This window comes from Diprion similis, chromosome 12 (assembly GCF_021155765.1).
Source record: "Diprion similis isolate iyDipSimi1 chromosome 12, iyDipSimi1.1, whole genome shotgun sequence".
Classification (NCBI taxonomy): domain Eukaryota; kingdom Metazoa; phylum Arthropoda; class Insecta; order Hymenoptera; family Diprionidae; genus Diprion; species Diprion similis.
Window position 1 is genome coordinate 5,307,397 of NC_060116.1, and position 23,978 is coordinate 5,331,374.

The 23,978-nt window shown below is 33.9% G+C and overlaps 3 protein-coding genes across 4 annotated transcripts; 1 reads left to right on the forward strand and 2 right to left on the reverse strand.

Moving 5' to 3' along the window:
• Positions 1–155: 155 nt before the first annotated feature.
• On the reverse strand, positions 156–6,714 carry LOC124413587 (ras-related protein Rab-38-like). Its single transcript, XM_046894288.1, has 6 exons — positions 6,404–6,714; positions 5,085–5,117; positions 3,254–3,350; positions 2,392–2,448; positions 1,465–1,709; positions 156–955 (listed from the first exon to the last, which is right to left on the reverse strand). Exons 1-6 carry the CDS (start codon positions 6,507–6,509, stop codon positions 831–833), a joined length of 663 nt encoding a protein of 220 aa, XP_046750244.1. The 5' UTR covers positions 6,510–6,714; the 3' UTR covers positions 156–830.
• A 1,594-nt stretch (positions 6,715–8,308) lies between these two features.
• Positions 8,309–22,832, reverse strand: LOC124413585 (actin-histidine N-methyltransferase). The gene is made up of 7 exons (XM_046894283.1): positions 22,362–22,832; positions 21,430–21,921; positions 21,087–21,210; positions 11,352–11,466; positions 10,979–11,131; positions 10,559–10,882; positions 8,309–9,325 (listed from the first exon to the last, which is right to left on the reverse strand). The coding sequence occupies exons 1-7, from the start codon at positions 22,501–22,503 to the stop codon at positions 9,200–9,202; spliced, it is 1,476 nt and encodes a 491-aa protein (XP_046750239.1). The 5' UTR covers positions 22,504–22,832; the 3' UTR covers positions 8,309–9,199.
• On the forward strand, positions 14,924–20,451 carry LOC124413583. Of its 2 annotated transcripts, XM_046894279.1 has the most exons (3): positions 14,924–15,139; positions 16,729–17,090; positions 17,121–20,451. In XM_046894279.1, the coding sequence occupies exons 1-3, from the start codon at positions 15,020–15,022 to the stop codon at positions 19,810–19,812; spliced, it is 3,174 nt and encodes a 1,057-aa protein (XP_046750235.1). In that variant the 5' UTR covers positions 14,924–15,019; the 3' UTR covers positions 19,813–20,451. The 2 variants fall into 2 exon arrangements, with proteins under 2 accessions (XP_046750235.1, XP_046750234.1); XM_046894278.1 differs by having other exon boundaries at positions 16,729–20,451.
• Positions 22,833–23,978: the final 1,146 nt, after the last annotated feature.

Here is a 23,978-nt window from a genome sequence, read left to right on the forward strand (position 1 = left end):
AATATGTATTTATACATTTTTATTTATAATAAAAGTAAGCTCTGTAGTTGAGCGAAAGCTAAATTTAGAATGTATATATAGGAATAATATATGTATATAACATGTTATGTACCGTGCCCACAAACACATATTCGTTATAGACATATCATATTTTAACTAAAACAATATTATAGAAAAATATCATATGCCCAGTAGGATGATGTAAAAATTTATTATAACCAAAGATGATAACGATACAAAACAAGAACAACATATACATGTATATACACATACACACCCTTGTAAATATATCGCTATTAGAGGTATACGCAGATAATTAAACTATTGTTATAAAAATTAGTCGACGTATAAATGATAAAATCAGAGACCATTTTTTTTATAATACGAAAAATAACATGTATATGTATATATGTACATATGATATGTGCATATACACGCAAATTCATATCAATATTACCACATATTATTATGTACAATTATTAAAACGTCTGTAAAAAGAAACCAAATATATATATATATACACAGACGACGATATATGTGTCTATCAATAATTCACGTACATGTAATATGATGTTTTTCATAATTTTCAATCCAAGATCGGTAATGCATATTCGTAAATTCGAAACCTATATAACAATTAATATCGTGTATGTACGTATATCAATGTGAGATAATGTTATGTACATATACGTCATATTTACGCATCTTGGGTAGCGATATATCGTGTCAATTTCGGGTTAATGACGTAATTTTTAGAATCAAGTTGAATATTATAACTTAATACGAATGCGAAACAGATTTCTCGAATTCACGGAAGCGTTTTTGATCAATCAGGTTTTACAACACGTATTTTTCTCCTGAAACACCGGTCCGTCTCGAAGTTTTATCGAATCTCGTATCTCGTCTTCTAATCTGGTCTTTAGAACATTTTCCACCAGGTATCGCATCGCTTCGTCTGCGAAAATAAATGCGTCATCATATTCCGCGTGAATTCATTATTCTCTTGAAATTCCGGTAATTTTCTTCAATTTAGCATATGGATGATAAATTTATTCTCGTTAAACCGATGCGGAAATAGTCGGTGAATAAAATTTATATCAATAATTATACTGCAGTTTAGAATCAAGATTTTATTTACGCAATCGTGTCTATGTTGTACACTAAATCCTGATGGAAAAAATTTCTCTGCCGAAAGTTTATAAAAAAAATTAAATTATTATTCGTTGGAAATTAGAAAAAATTAATTCCAGAGATTTTCACGGTACGTAAGAAAAATTTCACACATATTTGCAAAAGCATTTGGTTACTTCTCTCAACCACTTAATAAATTTTTCACCGAACGAAACGACGTTGCATAAAAATCACTGAAGGTATTTCAAAACAGAACTCTCTCCAAGTTCTTTCAGAGAAATTTTTCCTACACCGGATATAATTGTGTTTGAATAACTGCTGGAGAGTACAAACCGATATTAACGTTTTCCTTGGCCGATGTAATGTACCAGGAACCGATGGAGTTTTCTTTGCAAAACTTGACGATCTGCTCGTTTGGAACTGCGGCATGTTGAATGTCGCATTTGTTCGCAAGCAGTACGACGGGGATGCTGGATCCATCTGGGAGGGTGATTTTTTCGCGTAAATCGACGAGCCACTTCTTCACAGATTGAAAAGTCGCAACCCTCGAGATATCGAACACCAGAGCAGCGGCAAGCCTAGAAAATAATTATGTTCTGTAACTTTTCTCTCTCGGGGTTTAAATTTTTTTTTCTCCTTTGTGTTTTTGTTTTAAACTTTATACCGTAGCCTCCGAATATTTTGAATTAAAAAGAGGAAATAAAGAGAGATAACTGCAGCGAGTAAACAATTGAATGTGTTTAAAATCACTGTGCAGTGATGACGTCGAGGCTCGATCTCGATCAGACATTTGACAAAAAAACTTCTGGCACAAGCTTTTTCTCTTTCTTTCTGTTTTCTTTTTCGCATCGATTCTTTTTTCTCACACACGTTTCGATAAGGGTGAAAATAAGACGCGATAAGGGGCGGAAATTTGTAAACATCGTATCTGAAAATGCTGACAAGAAAATCTATATTTAAAGCCAAAGGCAAACAGTTTGGTATATTCATAGCGGAGGAAGTAAAGTCGAAACAACTTTACTGCATGGAACGGAAGGAAACCAGGTCACATAAGACTTTCGATACACGTAGATATAATGTATCTACATACGATATAAAAGAGCAACGTTGCAATTTCATTTTTGTAATAATAAAAACCAGCATTAAACACCGCAGCGAAAACTTTTTACACACCGTTAATTATTATTATTATTATTATTATAGATATAAACTCTTGGTACTGGTAGGTAAATAAGATATAATAAAATAAAAAAGATTTACGCGTATTTGTAGTAAACTCTCGTCATGTAACCAAATCTCTCGTGTCCCGCAATGTCCCTAAAAAAATAAACGGAAAAATTAGATCGTTAAAGAAAATAAAGAAGCATTAGAAAATTTGCACCAAGCCAGTGATTAACCGATAAATTAACTTAGAATGCCACTGTTTAATAATTTATTCTTAGTTATTTCAAAAATTTCGTTTTCATACTCGGATATTTTGACCCCGAATATTTTTGGAATAACTTTGATGAGAATTTAAATTTATTGCAAATTATGAACTTATTTTTAATAAAATTAGGTACGATTAAATAAAAATTTGCACAATTTTTTGGTTTACTTAAAAATTGTTGTGAATAAAGCTGAAAATAGTACCACCCTGATATTGTGCGTAGGTATGTAGATGTCTGTATATTTTCAGACGCATGCGAGAATATATCCCTTGTTAATTTTAGCTGATGAAACTCATCATTCGAAGAATAAAAGTATAGATAGAGACCTTCGGTTGAAAATGTGTTATAAGCTTGAAGTACAGACGATATGTATATGTATACATGAAAAAATTTATTCATCTGAAAGACGTTTTCAAATATTTTCCCTTCGAATTATAATCAGGCTTATTTATTTTTCAAAGAATTTATTATCTTCAGTCCCTTCGACGAATAATTAATCTCGATAAAAGTGGTATTTATACGCGTGATCCGAGCTTCGCGTATACAAGCTCAATATATTGATTCAGGAAAAGTTCCGCCGCCAATTCCGTGTAACTTAATCAACTTATATATATTACATATATATATCAGATTCCGTTTTTCATTTTTGTAGAAAATATACTCGTCGCGTCATGATGCAAATTGTCAATTACCATAATTGCAGATTTATTTTTGTATGGGGATCCCAGTCGAGAGTTTTTATCGCAAAATCAGCGCCTATGGTAATCTTGTAATTCGATGAGAATTTCCCTGGAAGAATAAGGAGAAGATGAGAAAAAAAAACATGTGAAATAGGATGAGAGAAAAAAACTGCGAAGAAAATAAATAAATTTGCGAGTGACTCGTAAATCGTGAGAAAAAAGAATATTTATTCAAATTCATGCAAATTTCGCGCAAAGAGGGGGGGGGGGGGGGGGGGGGCATTCATGCCCACGTATAACCCTTACATTATAGGCTCAGAAGTCACACCAGCTCACCATATTAGGGTAGGTTTTCCTACTATTTTATGCATTATAAGCCATTTTACAGCTGCGGATCGTCTCGAGAAGACGCCAGATTATCACTCGCGATCTTATAAGCCGGTAATTGTGAACCAAATAATATAAAAAGTAAGCAAAAAAAGAAAAATCCAGCGTTAAAAAAGTAAAGAAATTCATGAATAAAATCAGAAATCTTTGGTGGAGAATTACACGAAAAGTTGCACCAGATGATTTAAGAGCTTCTTGGAGAAAATGTAGGAAAGAAAATATAAATAATGTCAAAACTTGTGTACACAAGAAAGAAAGAAAAAATTACAAGATTTTTCATGATAGTTGGGAGATTGAAAATTTATAAAGATTTTCTGAAAATATAAAAAGCAAAAAGTGAAGAAAAATGATTAAAGACGTAACCAAAATCGAATGTGACGATAATCATCCGTACGGTTCAACTTCCTTTGCGATTATTCTTAAAGCTAGTATATTAAATGTGAACCTAATACACCCACATAAGTATACAGTGTAACTACTAAACCAGCTACACTTGAGTATGCTAAAGAAACGGAACTTTCTCAGTTGAAACTCGAGCTAGAAATGGTCTTGGGTGAGGAGACGGATTTTATTCCACCGCGAAGCATCGTTTCTCCTCGAAAGTTACTTACATTTAGTGTATATATAAGGTATTATGTATAGGTATGTAGCTGTTTGTCACTGTATCAAGAAAATATATATACATTTATCTATAAAAGTTATATATATGCATAGTTCATTCAATGACGACTCGACTTGCAGACTTGATTTGACCCTTGATTTTTTACAATTATACTTACATACGATTCACACAAATATGTTTACATATTAATACAAATTCTTTATCCTGAAATTGTTGTTTGAAAATTTTTAAATCCCGAGAATTGAATTAAAGGAAACTGTCTGAAATTCCGTTCAAGACAACAATAATTTTGAGGTGCCTACCTTCATAAATGGTTGTAATTCAAGAAATGGTTGTAAGGTCAAGAAATTTCGTATCCATGTCTTATTGTTTTCTCAATTCGACAAATATACCGTGAATACAGTGTAAATGTAGTATTATTTGTAGAAGAAACGAATGAAACCAATGGAATATACTAATTGCTTTCAAAAAATGTATTTACACAAAATTTGATGTAAAATGCGTTTAAAAGATTAAATATTTATCTTAAAACTCAGTATTAATTTATAAGCCGTCAAGAATTCTCCGCGAAAATATTATAAGAGTTTGGGTGCGGTAAAATAGAAACATCATGCGAGCGAATTGAAGAGTTCGAAAAACGATTAATAAAAATAGATCAAACCCGTGATGGATAGGAAGAAATAAGTTTCGCTTTCTTTCCTAATTCTCCCGTTCCTTTTATTTTCTCAAGAAGTAATGACGCGTACTTGCGGACATCTGAATACACAATAAAACATGCATTATTTTCATTCATGCGTGACTGTAACTATTGAAATGACTAAAGAAGAATATTACCTTCTGTATATCTTCGGACGATGGCTGTTTTACCTAAAAGTAAATGAAAAGCAATACCTGATATGAATTATGTTTCAGAGTAAAATTAACTAATTACGAGTTCAAAATTAGTTAATCTAGAATAAAGATACAATAAAAACTAGCCACTATTTTGCAACTTTAGAATTAGTTTGTAAGAATAGCGCAGTTGTAAAATAAATGAAAATTTCTACATTTAAGCTATAATTTAGCGTGTAATGCGTTTCTATAAATTCGGATATTATGAAATAGCGTGATTAAAAAGAACGTTCCGTTACGAACTTCAACCTAGTGATGTATTAATTCATGTATATCAGCTATTGCGACTCGGCACAAAGCTACTAATCACCCGTTACGAGATTGGAAAATATATCCCGGCTTCATGGTGTAGTAAGAATAATAAAACAAATTGAAACAGAAAAGAGAAACAGTCAGTAATTGGAATACAGTTACAATAATTGGAGTAATTGAAGAAATCTTCCGTTGCCGTAAACGTGTGAACAATTGCCGCTGAAAGCGAATTATAATACGTTTAGTTTGAATGAGATGAAATGAAAAAAGTAGCTAGCTTGCGCCTGTACAGAAGCAAAGATAAATAACCGTATTTCAACGGAAATTGAGGCTTTCAAGAGTTCTGATTTAGCCAATTGTTCGAAAAAAAATTTAAGATACTCCCTAATTTCGTATGAGAAAAAAAATGAGTAAAAAGTGTAAGTTAAGTAAAAGCTTGCAAAAGTGATCTTCAAATCACAAACCGGAATCAAATTCTAACCAATCTGTTACCGATCCAATGGAAACGGAGTGACGAGATTGGCTGAAAATTGATAGTCAAATTTTTCAAAAATTCAACCCTCTGACTTTGAAAATTGTGCATACAATGAATCAACGTTTTTTCTGCTCAAGTATTCGGATTCGAACGATTGAAGTAAAAAAGAATTGATCGAATTGTCAAGATGATTGGTTCGAAACGCCGGTTACACTTTAAAGAATTTATTTTAAAAGCGTCGACGCATTGCAACGAGTACTGGGGATAACATTTGAACGTCGGCGGTAAAAAAATTGCAAAACAGCTGACGATCAGACAGAAATGACAAACGTTAAAATATGAATGATTCGAAAATGGAAAGCATGGCGAAGATTAATTAGGAAATAATAAAGACATTTCCATTCTTTCCCGAGACATAATTAAACTCAATCAGATGTTAAATGTACACTCCTTACAGCCGGCACCAGAGACATTTCTATCGAAATATTCAATATGCTTATCGCAATGTTGCTGCTGGAAGCTTTTCTCGACTTACCAACGCCGTAATCACCGATGATCAGAAACTTGAAAAGTAACTCTTTATGACTGAGGTTTGAAAGAGGGACGTCCGAGTCTCTTCTGATCGTTTTCCGGTTGCTCATTTTCCCAATCGTTTCCCAATTGATTTCCCTCCGCGATTTATCAACCCGATTCTGTATTTTAGGTTAGAAATCTGTCCACACGAGCGACACTCTCGATCATTTCGCTTCGAATATTGTGATAAGCTCTGCTCCGGCTATCTCCTGACATGCATTTGTGTGCGAGCGCATTTATACAGACATTTACGCCAAGCGTTAACGTGTCAATTCTCTGCATGGTGGAAGGATTACTTCCCCATGATTCTCTGTCTCGCGTTCAGTTTCATCGATAAAAATTCGTTCCGAGTTTACGGGATATTTTCGACACTTGGAAACAGGCTGTATTTCGATTCAAATCGCGTCGCAACTTGTACCCAAGTTTTTTTAACAATGCAATACACGTCAGCAGTTCAAATATAATTCAGATTACATCGTTTATTTTCCAAATATGATAAGCACTAATTGTTTAAGTTCATTATTCGAGATTTGAGAACCTCTCTAGATCGCAGCTGACACGATCTGGTGTCGAATTGAGACACTAAGATTCAAAGATGAATAATTAATAGTCGTATAATACCGCGAATCCTTTGCACGGAATGAACCGATGTTTAATCTGCGGCCGTGTATTATCGTACCAGTTGAATAATCTCTCGCTTATCCCCTGTCATATTTTTAGAATAAAAATACCCACTTAAGAATCTTGTACAATGTACCGTGTGAACAAATTGTTACAGATTATAATTATTGTTAAACGTGTTAAAAAAACGGTTTTTGCACGCGCTTAGACAATGACAATTGACACTAAAATTTATGATTCAATTTTCAAGTAAAGGGGAACAGAGGAAGAGAAATAATTTATTTGAATATGTATTAGCTGTTTAAGTTAATCGATAGACGGAAGAAAAGAAGGCAGCGGAGCATGTCTTAAACATTTTTTCCAGAAATTGGTAACGAAATACTCATTAAAATAAATTTGTTGAACATTATCATGAAGTAAATCAACGTGTTCCTTTAGTTGAAACAGCCTTTAAAATATGAATTCAGCCCGTTTTACGGAAAATAACGACGTTGATTTCGTCCGTTAAAGAATAAAAGTATAAAAATTTCAGAACATAGAACAAACTTGTTGAATTTCTACTTGTTTATGTTTTCAAAATATTTGAGAATCTATAAAATTTACTTTCTCCCAAAGTTAATTTAAACCTCGTGCAATAAAACATTCAATCTTCAGGAAACAGGATAGGCATCAAATTTAATTCCTCTTCCATGTTCCTTATAATTCCGATTATCAAACAATGAAGACATTATTTGAAACGTACTATTTACTCAATCATGTTGTGAGAATAAAATGATTTAGTCTCGATTCATATATAAGATTGCACCCTTCGCAAATGCATTACCCAGTAGGTTCACATTAAAACACCTGAATCATTTTTTCGTAAAGCCACCTTCACAAACTAAACATTAATTTTCATCATCTTTATAAAGTCACGTTGAATCGTATTCACTAATTTTCAAAGATGAAATAATTCTATGAAAAACTTTACAACTAACAATTGTTTACAGATTTTTTGGAAGATGATGATATTATGTAGAAGGTTTACTGATAAAATAAAAAATTCACGATGAACAACGGGAATTCTCATCGATATAATTCGTGATTCAATAAACAAACTTCGATGTTAATTGTTTATTATTTCCACACAAATAGTCAATTCGAATCCTGACCGTTGATTTTCGTACGGATACGTAATATTTATATGCTTTAACACTGAATGCTCATGTATTAAAATTAAATGTGTGTGTGTGTGTGTATATATAATATTTTTAATGAGACTATTTATAATATAATACGGCACTTTTGTGTAAGTATCAATCGAATGAACAGCAAAAAAAAATATACTTTTGAACGAACATAGTATTTTACATAGCAGAGTACATATGTATATGTATATATGTATAATAAATAATAATAATTAGTGAACAGCGCGACAGTTTTGTTAATAAATAAGAGATTCAAATTCTCTATGTTCAAGTACACCTCTTTCGAAAATAGACATCCGTTAGCAATAGCTGCTATTATTTATGCGCTAGCTATTGCTCTTCAAGTATTTGTTACATATAATATATAGACAATATAACGTATGTATACAATATATTTATATACATCTATACATATCTGCATATTTGTATTCATACATGCAATAAATATGTAAATATGTTTTTATTCTCATACTAGAGGTGTATTTATATTCATACTATAGCCGTCTCATCAAATAAAACTTTTGTGTATATTTACTGTATATTATATACTTATAATTCATTTATTATACAAGAGTTGTCAATGGCAGATGTTGTTGTCAAATATTTCAGTGATCTTGGAAACTATAACAACAGATTCGATAATAGCAAAAAATAAATAAACAAATCAGCAGTAATTACGAAAATAAATAACAAATTGAACTGTTCAAACGAGATTAGTCCTCTCTTATAAAACCCGTATATTTATTTGTTGTTTTGTCGTTTTTGTCTTTTTCTTTCTGACTTGATGAAACAAAAGTGAAATATTAAGGAAAAAGAAAAAAAAAAAAAGTTGATGAACGCGAATCGCAGTTTTCAGAAGAAAAAAAAAAACAGACAAAATGTATTGATTACGGTACCAAGTGCTCTCAAAGACAAGTATCATCGGCGTAATCATAAGTGCAAAAATATATCTAAGCTTTGATCCACTGCTCCACATAATCCAGGGCACCGTGCAAAATTTGTTTCTCCGTTATTCTCAGTTGCAAGGCTAACTTTTTGTGGTGTGATAACGACGAGTTCAACATTTCTAGATCCTCCTGAAACGAAATCAATTAGGCTGGATTACACGATAATTCTTTCACATCTTAGGAATTGGATGCTGTTCTATGCGTAATTATCGCAGACCTCATACTCACTTGTAATTTAAAATAGAAATTGTAGTACTTGCTAACAGTTAAAAAAATCGTGAACGTATCGGCTGGCTTGATTTCGAAATAAATTCTAAAAACACGCAAAATATTTCGTAATTCGAGTCAAAATTCTTTTGAGAAATTCCTAAATTCTTCAAACTATAAATAATTTCACACAAGATTCCAGGCTTTCTAATTATATATAGTATTTCAATACTTAGAGATATAAAAATTTCATATAAATTTATGGTGACAAAATTTAGCGAAATATTTCTTTACCATAAATAATGAAAAAAACGAAAAAAAAGGGGAAGGGGGAACCGCAGTGATATTTATTTTTTTAATTATCCGGCTACTTTCATTACCTATTTACAAGTAAAAGTATCCTAAATCACTTTTAGTGAGTTGAGCGGAAGGCCTGTATTTACTCTGCACGGATGTGAAATTATCAGTTTTCAGTTAGTATTAACACGAATGTAGGATTCAACTTTATGCTTAGTATACATATAGTATAGTATAGTATATATTTTTATAAATAACGAGCTCTTCGAGACATTGAAAAAAAATTTTCACGAAATTTAGATCAATTATCCAAATAATAAAAAACCTGATTACATTGAATATTTGGTAATTTTTGAGACATTGTGTACGTAGATGACGTAAAATGAGATCAAAGTTTTCCAGTTCTTTCTTGTTTACGAACTAATAACATAAATTTTCTCTTCTTCTCGCCTTCTTCAATCAAAACTTTTCCTTAAACAAACTGAAACTCAACAGTTCATCAATTCTGTACCAATATAGGATACGCGAATTTGAACGTATATCGTAACTTTCATAGTTTCGATCAATCTGCTACAGAAAAAAAAAAGAGTAAATTCCAGTGGTGAAAACAACGTTTAAAAAAAACCCACAAAAGAATGATGTACATTTCGTTAATTGAAAGTCAAGAAAAATTCTGGGTTTCGATGCTAACCGGAAAGTTTCGCTTAAACGTGTTCCATATTTTTCCTTCACATTGCGCAATTTATTATTCGCGTAAGTGGGCAAATCGAGAGAAGCTTTCTACCTCCTGAACGTGATAATAAAATAAACGCGAATAACTGATCTCACACGTGACCTCATCGTCATTGTTATATTTACCTTCAAAGTCGTCGGATAATTAGCGATCAGTAATTTTAATCTCGTTAGCATGAACCTGCGGACGTTTTCTTCGATGACAGTTTCAAGAGCACAATCGACATGCTTAAGGTCGAGGACCTTGTCCGACTGTAGCCAATGTTCGAGTTCCGGTTTCCGCATACTGAAAACTCTCAGAAAGGCCAACAGGTCGTCGGAAATCGGTTCCATGCCTGGTTTTAACAGAAACTCATCGTTCGACGGAAGTGCCAACTTCGCGAGAAGCTCGACTCGTTCCTTCTGCAACGCGTCAGCCTTACTTATGCCAAGACGGAGCTTAAATCCATCCTGAAATGGGATTTGATAAATCAAAATTCAATGACCGTCGTTCAAATTATAAATAATAAATATCGACACGCGTAGAATAAAGAAAAGTAAATTCACCTGCTTGTTGTCGACACTGACAAATCCCGAATGAACGAAAAAATCGGAATTAGTTCTCGCTCCGTATGCGATGAATATTTGTTCTCCAGCTTCGAAGTTTCTCATCGCGAAGCATTCACATTTATCCGAAATCCTGTTGAAGTCAGTTGTTATCTATAAAAAGAAAATAAGCGGTTGAATTACGCCAATTTTCTTTCTCGATTTATAGTCATTGAACAACATTTTCAAAAAATTCAAATTTGATTTAACAAGAAATTCTGTATCTTAGACTGTATATGAATGGATTTGTACAATGAAAATTAATGTGATAATGTTTTCCGTTGTCTGAGGGGAATACAATGAATGTATTACATAGAAATATGAGTGAAGTTACCTTTCCTTCCTCGTGATTGCACATATCCCACATCGGTATCAGTCCGTAAATCATTTTTGATCCATCTTCGTTGGGAATTCGATTTTGTCTTGTCATAACGGTAGAAACTGCCCAGCTAGAAGTACCAAAATAGCGTGTAATATCCAGGAATAATAATAATCTTGAAATAAATTTTACTGAACTACATTTATAATCAGATTAAAAATACGAATCTCGTAATTTGCATTCTAAGAGGTACGATTTTACGTACATATAATACGCATAAGCATATGTCCAAAATGTAAACAAAAAACAATAATATAATACGAATCGGACACGCTGAGCCTGATAGCAATTTTCTTATTTATTTGTTTCACAAGTGGAACAAACTCGTTTGTAAACTGAGAATACATTACGTATAGACGTATAGTTATACATATATAATCGTATACATATTATATATATATATATAACATATACACGTACGTATATGTATACGTTATTTACCATATGTCCGCAGACTTTCTATTCATTTCTCTATTTGTCCGTGAACCAACGAAAAAAAATCGGTCAATTTATGAATTGCCGAAGGCGAGAGCCGTGCGATGCAGATACAGAATGAACCTGACCCAGAAATACCGGCGCGGACGTTAAGCCGAAAAAACGACACTTATAAAAAAAAAACTCGCTCATTGTTTATAACCACGCACTACACTTCATCTTTCTCTAGCGTGGCGTATAAAAAAGAAAAAAGTTTAAAAAATTATAATGTATAAAAAAGATCATCAAATTCTTATTGCAATTATGAGAAATGCATGGTATTCATACTATGACGGTAAAAATAGAAATGAAAAGTAAAAAACATTTATTAGCGTTAGCCATTCGTTGAAAATAGTGTTAATTCAACGATTCGTACCTGATTGTCAAACAACATAATTTCGCATAATAATAATCGAAATATATTATTCTGGGATAATTTTGTTCGTGTAAAGAAGACTACTGGATCACTCGAGTAGCATTCTTGATTGCTTAGACAAGACGTTTAAAAAGTATAACGATGTGGTCGTTAGTGAAGTTAAATTTGATGCGACATTTTTTCTTTAGCGTTTTTTTCCGTTCAACAAGACTTCACTAATTCGTATATTTTTTTTTAACTATATACAGGCGTTAAAATATCTAATAGAAAATGTGTCTCCGATTTCTTTTATATACCTAAATATCAAATTCTATTTTTACACTTTACCTATCGTTTTGAATAATAACGAGGACGATTAGCATCCCGGACAGATGAATTTTGAATCATCCTCTAGATTGTAAAGAGCAGGTATGCATGAAAGTTTCAAGTGTGAAAGTACACATCTTTCTATCGCGAATGAAACTTTCTGCCTACATCAGACTTGGGAGTTTATAAAGCTAGAGCTTAGTAATTTAGTATAATCGCAAACTCAGGCAAATATATACCTAATATACTCATCGTGAGTTGGGTAAACTCCCCAAGGCAATTCTAAATGCAAGTCGGACGACTAATCGTGAGAATTTAAGAATTAAATTAAAATTTACGTTGTAGATAACTGAGTATAATTTATGGTATACATATAATGAGTTTACTTCGGTAATTAATTTCAGAAACTACGTAACTTGATCGGAATCGAGTGAAGATAGTCGCACGACGCTCATCGTCAAAAAACACTTATATTGAAGATATCTGCTCGATCCCATATTTCAACAGACGTATATAGGCATACGGATGCTGCTGCAGTGATGCGCCTGATGCACTTTCTACAAACGAGAAGCGGAAGCTGGTTTTGCACCGGTGCAGCTGTCTCTTTCTCAACATCTGGTTTCGCACTCACGATCAGCCAACGCTGATATTATATATATTCATTGCACATTGAGAAAAATTTCATTATGTTTTTTTGTTTTTTAGTTCCTATATGATCCTGGTAAAATGGGTATTGTTTTAAATACAATAACGTATGGAATTACAAGAAAATCTGCCACGATTAATTATTCAGTGTAACTATTGTTGTCGGTTTATTAAATTTTTTCAAGTTAATTAAGACGTAAACATCAGTTTATTGTTGCGCCGAAATCAAACTTTACATTTTTTACTCACAATTGTATCTTTTAGTTAGGGTTGAAAAATTGTTATTATAATTGAGGACTGTACGTTAGAAATTTCTTTTGATGTAAATATGTGAAGTAATAACCTGAACTTTGAAATAACTCCGACAATTCACCGTTGCAGAATAAGGTGAATTGAAAAAAAAAAGTTAATTGATCGATCTAATCACGGTTTAGAAAAATGTGTGATCGTATATTGAGTCACTAATCACTGCAGATAGTTGAATAAAAAAAAAATACTAGTTTATGTATTCTCATGATTGTGGGAAATTTATTCTTTCTTTCTTGACCCTGTATTTGCAGAAAATATTGTATAAAAATGACAAAATACGTTGACAAAAAACGTAGAGACGCGAACGTCATTCGTGGGTGTTTATATGCGAATAATCACTACACAGAGTCTTCGCGTAAGTTTTTGGAACACGTTTAAAAAAAAAATTCGAATAAGAAATAACGGTGTATAAATATAAATATAAATATAAATATGAATATAACATATAACATATAAGTTCTGGACGTACGTTTCTTTCCTTGAACACCAACGTTTCGTTTTACTTTGGATTTTTATTTTACGATTTCCTTTTGTAAAACTTCATTTTCATCACTTCTATAGCCCTATAAGATGAAGAACAAGACGCATCGCGTCGCGAGACGCGAGGGAACGTACGAGAGAGCGAAAAATATTCTCTAGGAACTTATAGAAGACGAATTAAGTTTCACCGACTTACTTACGGCAGGTGTAAGAGAAAACAGCTTCAGTCTTCGCCAAGACTTTACACGGTGAGCAATCGATGGGATAAATTTTTTATGTATTTCATTACAAGTGTATTATGCGCTGTATAAAGTTTGTTAATTAAGAATTATACCGGATAAAACGTCGAGGCAATCAAACCATTGCCAAAAACAATTAATTTAATTATAAAACAAAAAGACTAATTAAAAGGTGTAATCGTAGTGCGGAATAAATTTTATTATATCGGGAACGCAAAATTTTAACTTCTCTTATATATCGTTGAATGGTGATTTTGAAAAAGATAAACGTTGAAACGGTGAATACTGCGATTTTACGAGCTGCCATTGGGCAGACTATTTTTTTAAACTCAGCTTGAAAGGTGAATAAATTGAATTTAAAGTAAACTTAATCATGACGTGACGAAACGTCGTCCGCATCCAAATATCACGTTATAAAAATCGTTGTATATAAACTGCGTATATCGAAGAAACGAATTACATCGAGAAATGAATAACTAAAAGTGAGCTTCAATGAAACTTGACGATTTGTTAACCGCGTTAAACAGAAAGAACGTAATATCCGTAATTTTACTTTTATTTGTCATCTATATTCACGTGTTTCTAAAACCCGTGAGAGGAAACAGCGATAAACAAAATTACAACAAGTTTCGCGTGATGTATTAAAAACAAGAAAAAATAAAGAAGAAAAATCGAGGAAAATAATAGAAAAACTTATTCAAAGCGTGTTCAAGAAACTTGCGCCTCGTCGAATAGAAAATCACAAATAAAAAGTAAAATATGCAAAACTGTATATTATAACACTTTCGTCAATAATGTTGAGACCATTAATTGTTCTGTTCATCGTTACAACAAACTTGTGCAATTTTCTGGATACCTACAAAATAACCGCCGACGAAACATCGAGAACAGTGATAGAAGCTTACGAAAGACAGGTAAAAGAATAACAAAAAAACATTGTAATTGAAATTCGATCGTGGCATGGGTAAAATTCCATTCCACATGATACATTTATGTATATTACTTGTTATTCGCTCATTGTGTCTCATTTTTTTCTCCACGTTGGAATTATACCGCAACATAACAAAACGTACTTGTTATTAGGACGTGTATAATAAGTACCAATTTTTCCCCAACTTTCATACGCGTTGTGCAACTCTAAACAATAGTAGATGTAATTATGCACGTACTTTCTTTCTAATTGTCTTAGCACACGAACACGCCGTGAATAAAAAACATACGCGCAGCATCAAGTTCTGCAGCATGACAATGGGTAGATGGTATCGTTATTCCCACTTTGATAATAAAAATATGAACAATGATCTAGATTCGTTGTATCTTTTTCACCAGCGATTGCTTTCCAATTATTTATACAATTATCTTCAGCGTTGATACACTTTGGTTTTTTGTATAGAATTTAATACTAGCCATTCAACCTGTTACGGTTGTTCGTTTGACTCGAAGGTAATTTCTAATCTTACAAATTATACATCGCTGTGCAAAACACTGACGGACAATATTCGCCTCTGTCTGAGCTCCGTGAATGTATGCATGTAATATGAACGTATATTTACGAGTTCTTCTCGAATAGCTTCACGCTATAATTCATGTCATTCTAGCTTTCAAATAGTGATATCTATGTCAGGAATTCAAAAAAGTATGTAAGCCGGAGGAATCACATATGGGATATCGTATGTATGTATATATATATATATGTAACGATGCTAAGAAATATGTTCCGTATGCACGTAATTCTTCTTGAACCGTAACTCGACAAGTAACATTTTTTATATTCGTTTGTGTGTACGTATGCGTATGAACGGATATTAGGTATATATTTCTTTGGCAGCTGGCCAACTTTTCATCATTTCTTACTATTATTAATACTCTAGTGCTGTAACTTGAGTTGAAAACTGTTTGTGAATTTTTGATTTATGTAATATAGTGATGATTGCACTGGATTTTCGAGTAAGTTTTTGAGAGTTGACAAAAAAAAAAAAAATTAATAAAATTGTGACGTAACTAGAAACAGATTTTAGTAAAGAGTTGTGAATAAAATTTGGTAAATTAGTATTTAGAATAGTATATCGGAATCAATTCATATAATAACTGAGAAATTTGTTTTTAGTCTAACCAAAATTTTCTGTAATACTTTGTATAGATTGGTTTTTGTTTTCCGTCTTTCTCATTGCAGAGTCGAATCGAAATTGGTAGTCAATAAATCATCCTCTGCAAAATGAGTCAATCCTAGAGAACAATCGAAAGTATCTAATAGAACGAGATCGTTGTCAAAGAAATAAAACTAAAATTAAATGGAAAATTTCATTAAAGACGATAATTTTTTCGATGTACGCAAATTAAAAAAAAAGTGGATCTCTGAAACAGTAGGATCTAAAAATATCACTAAATGACAGATCTTTTCCTGGGTAAAATATAATTATTTCAATCGGGGGGGCGTATAATTGTGAAAAATATCGAAGCGAAAGAATCTAGGTGACTGAATACGTGTATTATTTTCTTCCAGGGCTCCGAGCTGCAGGACGAATACCTGCAGGATGAGAATTATTCGAGTGAAGATTCGGGTCGGGTGGTAATTGGAAAGTGGCGGAATAATGGTGAAGCATTGGAGCCAAAATGGCGAGACGGAGATTCCGTGCCGCTGGCACCATTTTCGACGATATCGTTTACAAGCGGGTGGCGAGAAGAGCCCGACAGCGTGATTAAATACGACGAAAACGAACCGGTGGGGTTGAGTTTTGACTCAAGAGTCGGAATAAAAGACCTCGACAATACCGGAGCAGGAACATCGCGAGAGGAAAAAATTTACATCGGTATCAGGGGCGCAGAAAGGAAGCCCAAGTCGCGTGAACACAGAAATTATCATCGAACCAAACTGAAGTTAGGAGAAGCGACCACCACTACAGAGGTTTACTCATCCGTGAGTAGAAACGGGGGTGAAAAATTATCGGAGACGTTCAGAAGCCGCGAAGATACGAGGAAAAATCCTGACACCATAGACGATGTCGATCATGCAGGGACCGCGAAAAAGGCAGGAAAGTATCGCGAGACCTTGCAAAATTACACCAATCAATACGAGCTCTTCAATGATGGCGACAACGACGATCCCAGACCCAGGAAACGGAGACCGCCTGGGAGTCATGAGTTTCCGGGATCATGGAAGACGATGGAAATAAGAGAAGAAGCGTCAGAGCTCGCCGAGACGGGGGGAGAAAATGGAAAGGAATCATCGCGGGAAAGCGTGGATTTAAAAGCGTTTTTAAAAATGCAAGGGAACAACCTGAGTCTCTCTGAGATTTTACAACAGAAGAATTTAACTCTGACTGATATCTTGAAAGGCAAGCCAGACGCTATTAGAATTTTGAAGTCAAATAAGAGGGAGGATGGAGCCGGAAATGAAGAAGACGAAAACTCCGGGGAGGAATCGAGTTCAACCGAATTACCGGACAGGAGTTTGCTTGTACTTCGGAATTCGTCGAACTATGAAAACGGAGGACGCTGGTCACCCAGTCGAAAAATTATACCGACGACGAAAAGCGACGGAAACTCAAGTTTCGAGGATCTGAACGTCGGTCTAACGAGAGTAAACCTCGAGACGAGGGTTCCTCTGGTATTGAACATCAGCGAATCGTATTCGGACTTGCTTGCACCGGAAGCTGCTAAGAATGCGAGCAACGTATCGTCCACCAATGAGATAAGACTGCCGAATTTACGACTTGAAGAAAATGAAGCCGGGAATTTGAAAGCGCAGCTCATCAATTCGGATAACAAGAGTTTGTCGAGCGAAACAACAACTGTTTTCAAAGATGGTATCGAGGCTGATCGAAAAATCGTTGTGAACTCTGATGACAAAAGATTTCTACCCGAAACTGACGACGAGGATGAAATTATGGAATTTTCTGATTACCCTTCAAAGATGCCAAAGTTTATTCCACCCGTTTATGATATCACGATGCGAAATTCCAAACGAAAACATATTCTGCATGGTGCCATCCAAATGAACATCCCTCAGACAGACGTGGTTGCAAAACTGGATGCTGAACGAGTTGTGCCTCTGAAGACAAACGTGCGACCGATTATCAGCGACACTGAAACGAAAATTGTGAATAAGACAGAAACAGAAGCCAGTGGTATTGCAAAGAAGCCACAAAATGAAGTATTGAAACACCTCAGAAATCAGACTGGACAGATAGAATTGGCTGAAAAAATTGTAAACACAAATTCAAACTCATCGGAAGGCAGACCTCTACTCAACCTGAGTAATCTACGTAATGACGAGAAAAATTTTACCTTTAATCAAAAATTGCATGAGGTTGTTATACCCAAAGTGGACCCCCAATCTCGTGCAGAGATATTGGAGCTTTTCAGTTCTGGATCCAGCGCTGAGCGATTAGAGCGGTTGTTAGCTTCCAGAAACATGAGCATAGAAGAATTAATTGCTCTGAGACAGAGAGGATCGAGCCAAGTGCATTTTGCTGAAGTATTCAGAGCGAAGGAACAGAGTTCAATGTTATCGTCTCAGAATCTCAAAGCCAATCATCAATACCGAGAGGAAGTAGAAAAGATTCAACCGACTAATGATCAGAAAAGAAAAGACAAGGTGAACAAGAGCGCTGACGAAGTTGCGGAAGCATCTAAAGAAAGTAACGTTCCATCGGACAGCCAGAGTATAGATATGAAATTGGAAAGTACAGAGAAATTAAAAATGCCGCAAGATAAATCAGAGGATCAGGATAAGGCAAAAGAAAATTTTGGTATTGAGGGTGAATATTTTGCCACAGATTTGATCAACTTATTTTCTCAAAGCAAAAATGTTACGAAAAATATTTCAGATTTTGATAAGGACATCTCTGACTCCGATAAGACTGTGAAAAATCCTATTGTAAGATGGGAAGAGGTTGGGATAAGGATGGGACCCAGAACACACGCGGTTTTCAAAGAGGTTACAAAGAATTTGGATTTGATACCGACGGTACAGTCGATGACGGCGAATAAAAATGTTCAGAGAGATTCAGAAGGATCGTCGTACTATACGAGTATCGAAGCAGTAAAAGTGCCAGTTCTGGATGGAGGAATACAAGAAACGGAAAGTGTGTTTGAAGGAGTGAAAAAACCATCAATGAATTTGGCAGATTTAGAAGAGATTGGACGTGTCGAAGAAATACTGAAAAATGATATAGATTTGATGAAAAATTTGTATGGAATAAACGATTACGAGTATCCAGAAAAGAAATCAATTTCAAAAGTAAAGCCGAGCATAATAGCGAGCGGCGGTATACTGGGAGTGACCATTGTCATATTTTTGTCGATATTTATCGCGTGCAGAATTCAACAGAAAAAGAAATTCACCTATAGAAACTCGTTTTCGAAGGCTGTATTCCACAACCCAGGAGCAACTGCTAGAAAACTATCAAATACCAGCAGCATTAATTCGATAATGGTTGACGTTGTTGCGACATCAACGGTAAAGAGACCGCAAAAACAATGCAATGATTTTGAGAACGATGATTTCGAATCGAAAACAGATATCGATAATGACTCGCTCGATGCCAATGACAGCTGGGAAACAATACCTGATTTCATGAAGTAACAACAACGCAGTTTCCACGATTTCATTAATACACTATCGTGTGCCAAGAAACATGTTAAGGGGTTTCACGTTCACCTGAAAGACATGATAATTTTGAATGACGGGTTTGTCAAATAAAGTTTCCGGCATTGTCGTTCAAATGTAGCAATTTAAGAATCATTTCAAGTATACTTAGTTGAATGCAATTCCACTAGCGCATAGTCTCAATGTTGAAATCAAAGTTTTGATATCTCATTAAAATGTTTTAGAATGATACCATTTTTCTGTTGAATTGATGCTATCGCTACGATATAATATTTTGAATATAATCTTAAATATAATAATTGTTTATTAAATAAGTAAACAATAAGCATCGTAATGTACGTGCCATTGGTTTGGCCTTGAGGTGCATTAGTGCAAAATATTCATATGAAATACTTGAAAGGTTTCCAGTGAACCCTGCGACTGAAATCTCAAATAAATTACTTTTACTTTAAGTATCTGATGCAACACATCACCGACTTTGAGTGCAGCTTAATTATAGGCAATATTAATAATAAAAAAAAACTAGTGAACTGCCGTAATAAGACTGCAAGGATGCAAAAGTTTCCCGAGAAAAACCAGTTCTCAAAAAGTATCTCGTTCAAGACGCATCTGCTGCCTTAAAGTGAAATATTCTCCCAGTAGCTGTTATGAGATTAATTTCATACTACTTATATCTTGGTCGATATTCTACCCATCTTTGTTCAGTTCGTAAACATAATTCTGTCTTTTATTGGACCCCCTGAGCCCCACAAAAAAAAATGACAAAAATCTGGTTACGGATTTAAAAGAACAAAGTGGCTGAACAAATTCAAAATATTTTTTCCCTTGAATGCCATATGTGATTATCACCATGCCTGTCACATACGTTGACAATAACTAAAAAGTTTTTTTCAATCACGATAATTTTGACCATTTGTAGTATCTTTTAAATATAAGCACGTATCAAAGTATAGTATAATATATATATCTCTAAGTACCTTAAATACCTGTAAAAATACTCTTTATCGTTGTATAGTTAGTTGTTGTATATTTATTCTTAAAGTTTTAATATAAAAGGAAACAATTATGCAAGTGACACCGATATGTGTTTAGATAATCTTTTGACAAGGTTTGTTTTCAGATAAAGAGAGTTTCTTATCAAGGCACTTCAGTCCTGACTCAAGGCTCAAAGTATCTGCAATGAGACTTCAGAACTGAAATATTATAGTATCATTGAGGTGTTATTTCTTATTCCCAATTTATCTACTCACCAATATTCCTCGTAAGTAAAGACCTCCCTCAGTAATTCGGACACTGAATTCTGATTACTTTGGAAAAATCTATTGAAGTATGAGTATTGTCTCGCAATATTCCTGCACTGCTTCAAAGCACCTTCTGCAATAAAACATGAATCACATTTTCATTTTACAAAGTAACTCAAGAATTCAGATTTCAGCAAGAAATCCATAAATTTTTAATACCCATACAAAATCCAAGATATCGTAAGATAAAAATAATTTTGGAATGTATCCAAGTTTTACCGAATTCAATGATTATAAAATTTTCAGACAGACTAACCACTGTATTGAAATTAAATAAACAGGAAATACAAACCTAATGTCGGGCTTCCCTTCAACTCAATCATGTCGTTGGTACTCATGTATAAAACAGTGCTGTACTGGTTAGGCAATACATCTAAATAATGTTTCCACTGAGAGTTTTCCTTGTGTCGCTCAATGAGAAGAGCAATGGCCAATGCAACGTGAGGCATGTGCTGTACAAGAGGATCATTTTGGAGTACGCTTAACTCAGGTGCTGCTGTTTGTGTAGAGAATATCAGTTTCCTTGGAATATCTAGAATCATCTGTCCTTCGGTGAAATTTCTCTCCGCTTTAAGGCCAAAGTCATATCCAGGAAACTCTGCTATGCTAACCCCGTCGATGTTAGCACCATTATCTCGTAACCACTTGACAAAGTTGCCAATAGCTTCGCACCTCTTTGACGATTCTATCTTCATCTCCTCCAATCGTTTAACCTTTTCCAAAATAGATGATATCTGCACGTAGTTTTCCCATAGCTGCGTTTCATATGCCGGATTACTGCTCACTGAAAACAGAGTTTCAATGTGTTAAAGAACTACTTATTTCTATGATTTAACTCTAGGACAGTGGTTAAAAATAATTCACAACGTAATTCGCTACCACTCAACAGTCAGCAGAGATTCGATTGTTTACAATAGGAACGCCATTCTTCAATAGAATCCCAAAAGTTGATAGTGTTTTCTACGCAACTTTGCGATCACTTGAGTTAGATTAGTAAATTAAGGGATACAAAAAACAGAATATTTGTTGAGATAGTAACTAAATTGAAAAAGAGCAAGAATAGAGAGTTTTGATTTGATGAAAGAGTTTCGCGTATCAAATATCGAATGTAATGCCAAATTTGGAGCTCGATCAGTGAGTATCATGAGCAATTGTAAGATTGAATGGGGAAAAACCGAGTCTGAATAGTCCGAAAAGAAAACTGAGGAGAATTTTTATACTTACGATGAAAGAGTTTCTCGCACTGGACGTTGATTTCGTTTCTTTTAGATGGAGATATCCTTTTCGTTTGATGAGGTATCTTTTTGTTTGACGATGCGTTATGCTGTTTACATTTCGCCGAGGGATGCAACTTTTTTCTCCCCATATTTAATTTCGAGTTTTTCTCAATTTATCACGAAGATTCAAACGCATTATAACACCACTCGATGATCAGAGGTGCTCGAGAATAACCTAAGTGTATATTCGCGTTTTAACCTTCTAAAAATAGACAGCAAACGAATGTTCTTATTCTCCTCTTTCCCAATTCGAACGACATAACCTACAATCAGTTGTGCTAAACAAAAAAATGGATGCGATCATTCGGGTTATTGATTTGAATTCCAGCAACGTATTCACGATCTTTAGTGTAAGCATCAAAATTATTGCTAACTTTCGCCCACTTATTCGGCTGCTAACCGTTATTTTTCGGAAGAAACTAAATCCGAAATTGTTAGTACAATTGCCTAGAAAAGCTACGGTTAACAATTAATGACACGGACTCCTCAAAACCGCAACCGTAAACCGAAACCTATCTTGACAGTCAAATTATCACTAATTACATTAGTTACCTACGACGTTATTGACAGTCGTATGTCAAAATTCAAGACGTAGCAATTTTCAAATCGAAAATAATGAATAGATTGAATTACGAAATGAATAGTTTACTGACGCCAGTGGAAGGTTTTCCATGAAAATTACCCATAAAAGTCCCATTTTACGAATTTCCGTGTGGAATGTTTGATGGGAATTTTAGAGTAACACCAACTTGAGACACTAAATAAAAATATATATATATATTCTGAATCGATTTTCATTTCACCATTCCCGAGTTACCCCGAAAATTATTGCATTTTACAACTGCAAACTTTTTTACACCTGAAATGAAATTTTATCTCACACTTTTCAATTGCGTATAGAATTTACGCAGATTTCTCTCTAAAAAAATCGTACGAATGTGTTGCAAAATCTTAAGACTTGCGAGTTTTCCAAAAATTTCCGTAGTCACGATTCTGTAACAAGAATTTGTGAGAGTTGGAAATCAAGCATAGATCACACTACTTCACAGAATATTGGGTTACAGAAAATTTTGTTTTGATGCCATATTTTCCACAATTTTAAATCTAAACGGCACTCATTTTTGCGGATCACGCGTAAAAATGAAAAAAAAACAAACTTTGTGCGTAGATATTTTATTCAGTTTTTTTTTTTTCACTTTTCTTTTATTTTTCAATAAAAATTATCCACTTGCAACATTTAAAATTAGAATATCAAGAATTATAAAATAATTCTTGTTCTAAACGGTTTGAAAATATTCTTCAAAGTGTGGTTCTAGTTACTAATTATTATAATCCGAATGTAACTACATATATGTATTTCTTTTTATTTTTTGTAAACCTATTGAAATGTTATACAGCAAAGATACATGTGCACATAGTATATTTATACCAGTTGTACATACAATATATCTTTTTCGTTTTCTTTAGCTTTTTCCTTTAATGAAACGCGATTGAGACGTATGGCAAAGCTGTTGCGATTTTTGTTTTCTTTTTCCTCTTTCCTCCAATCTTTTCTTTTTGTATC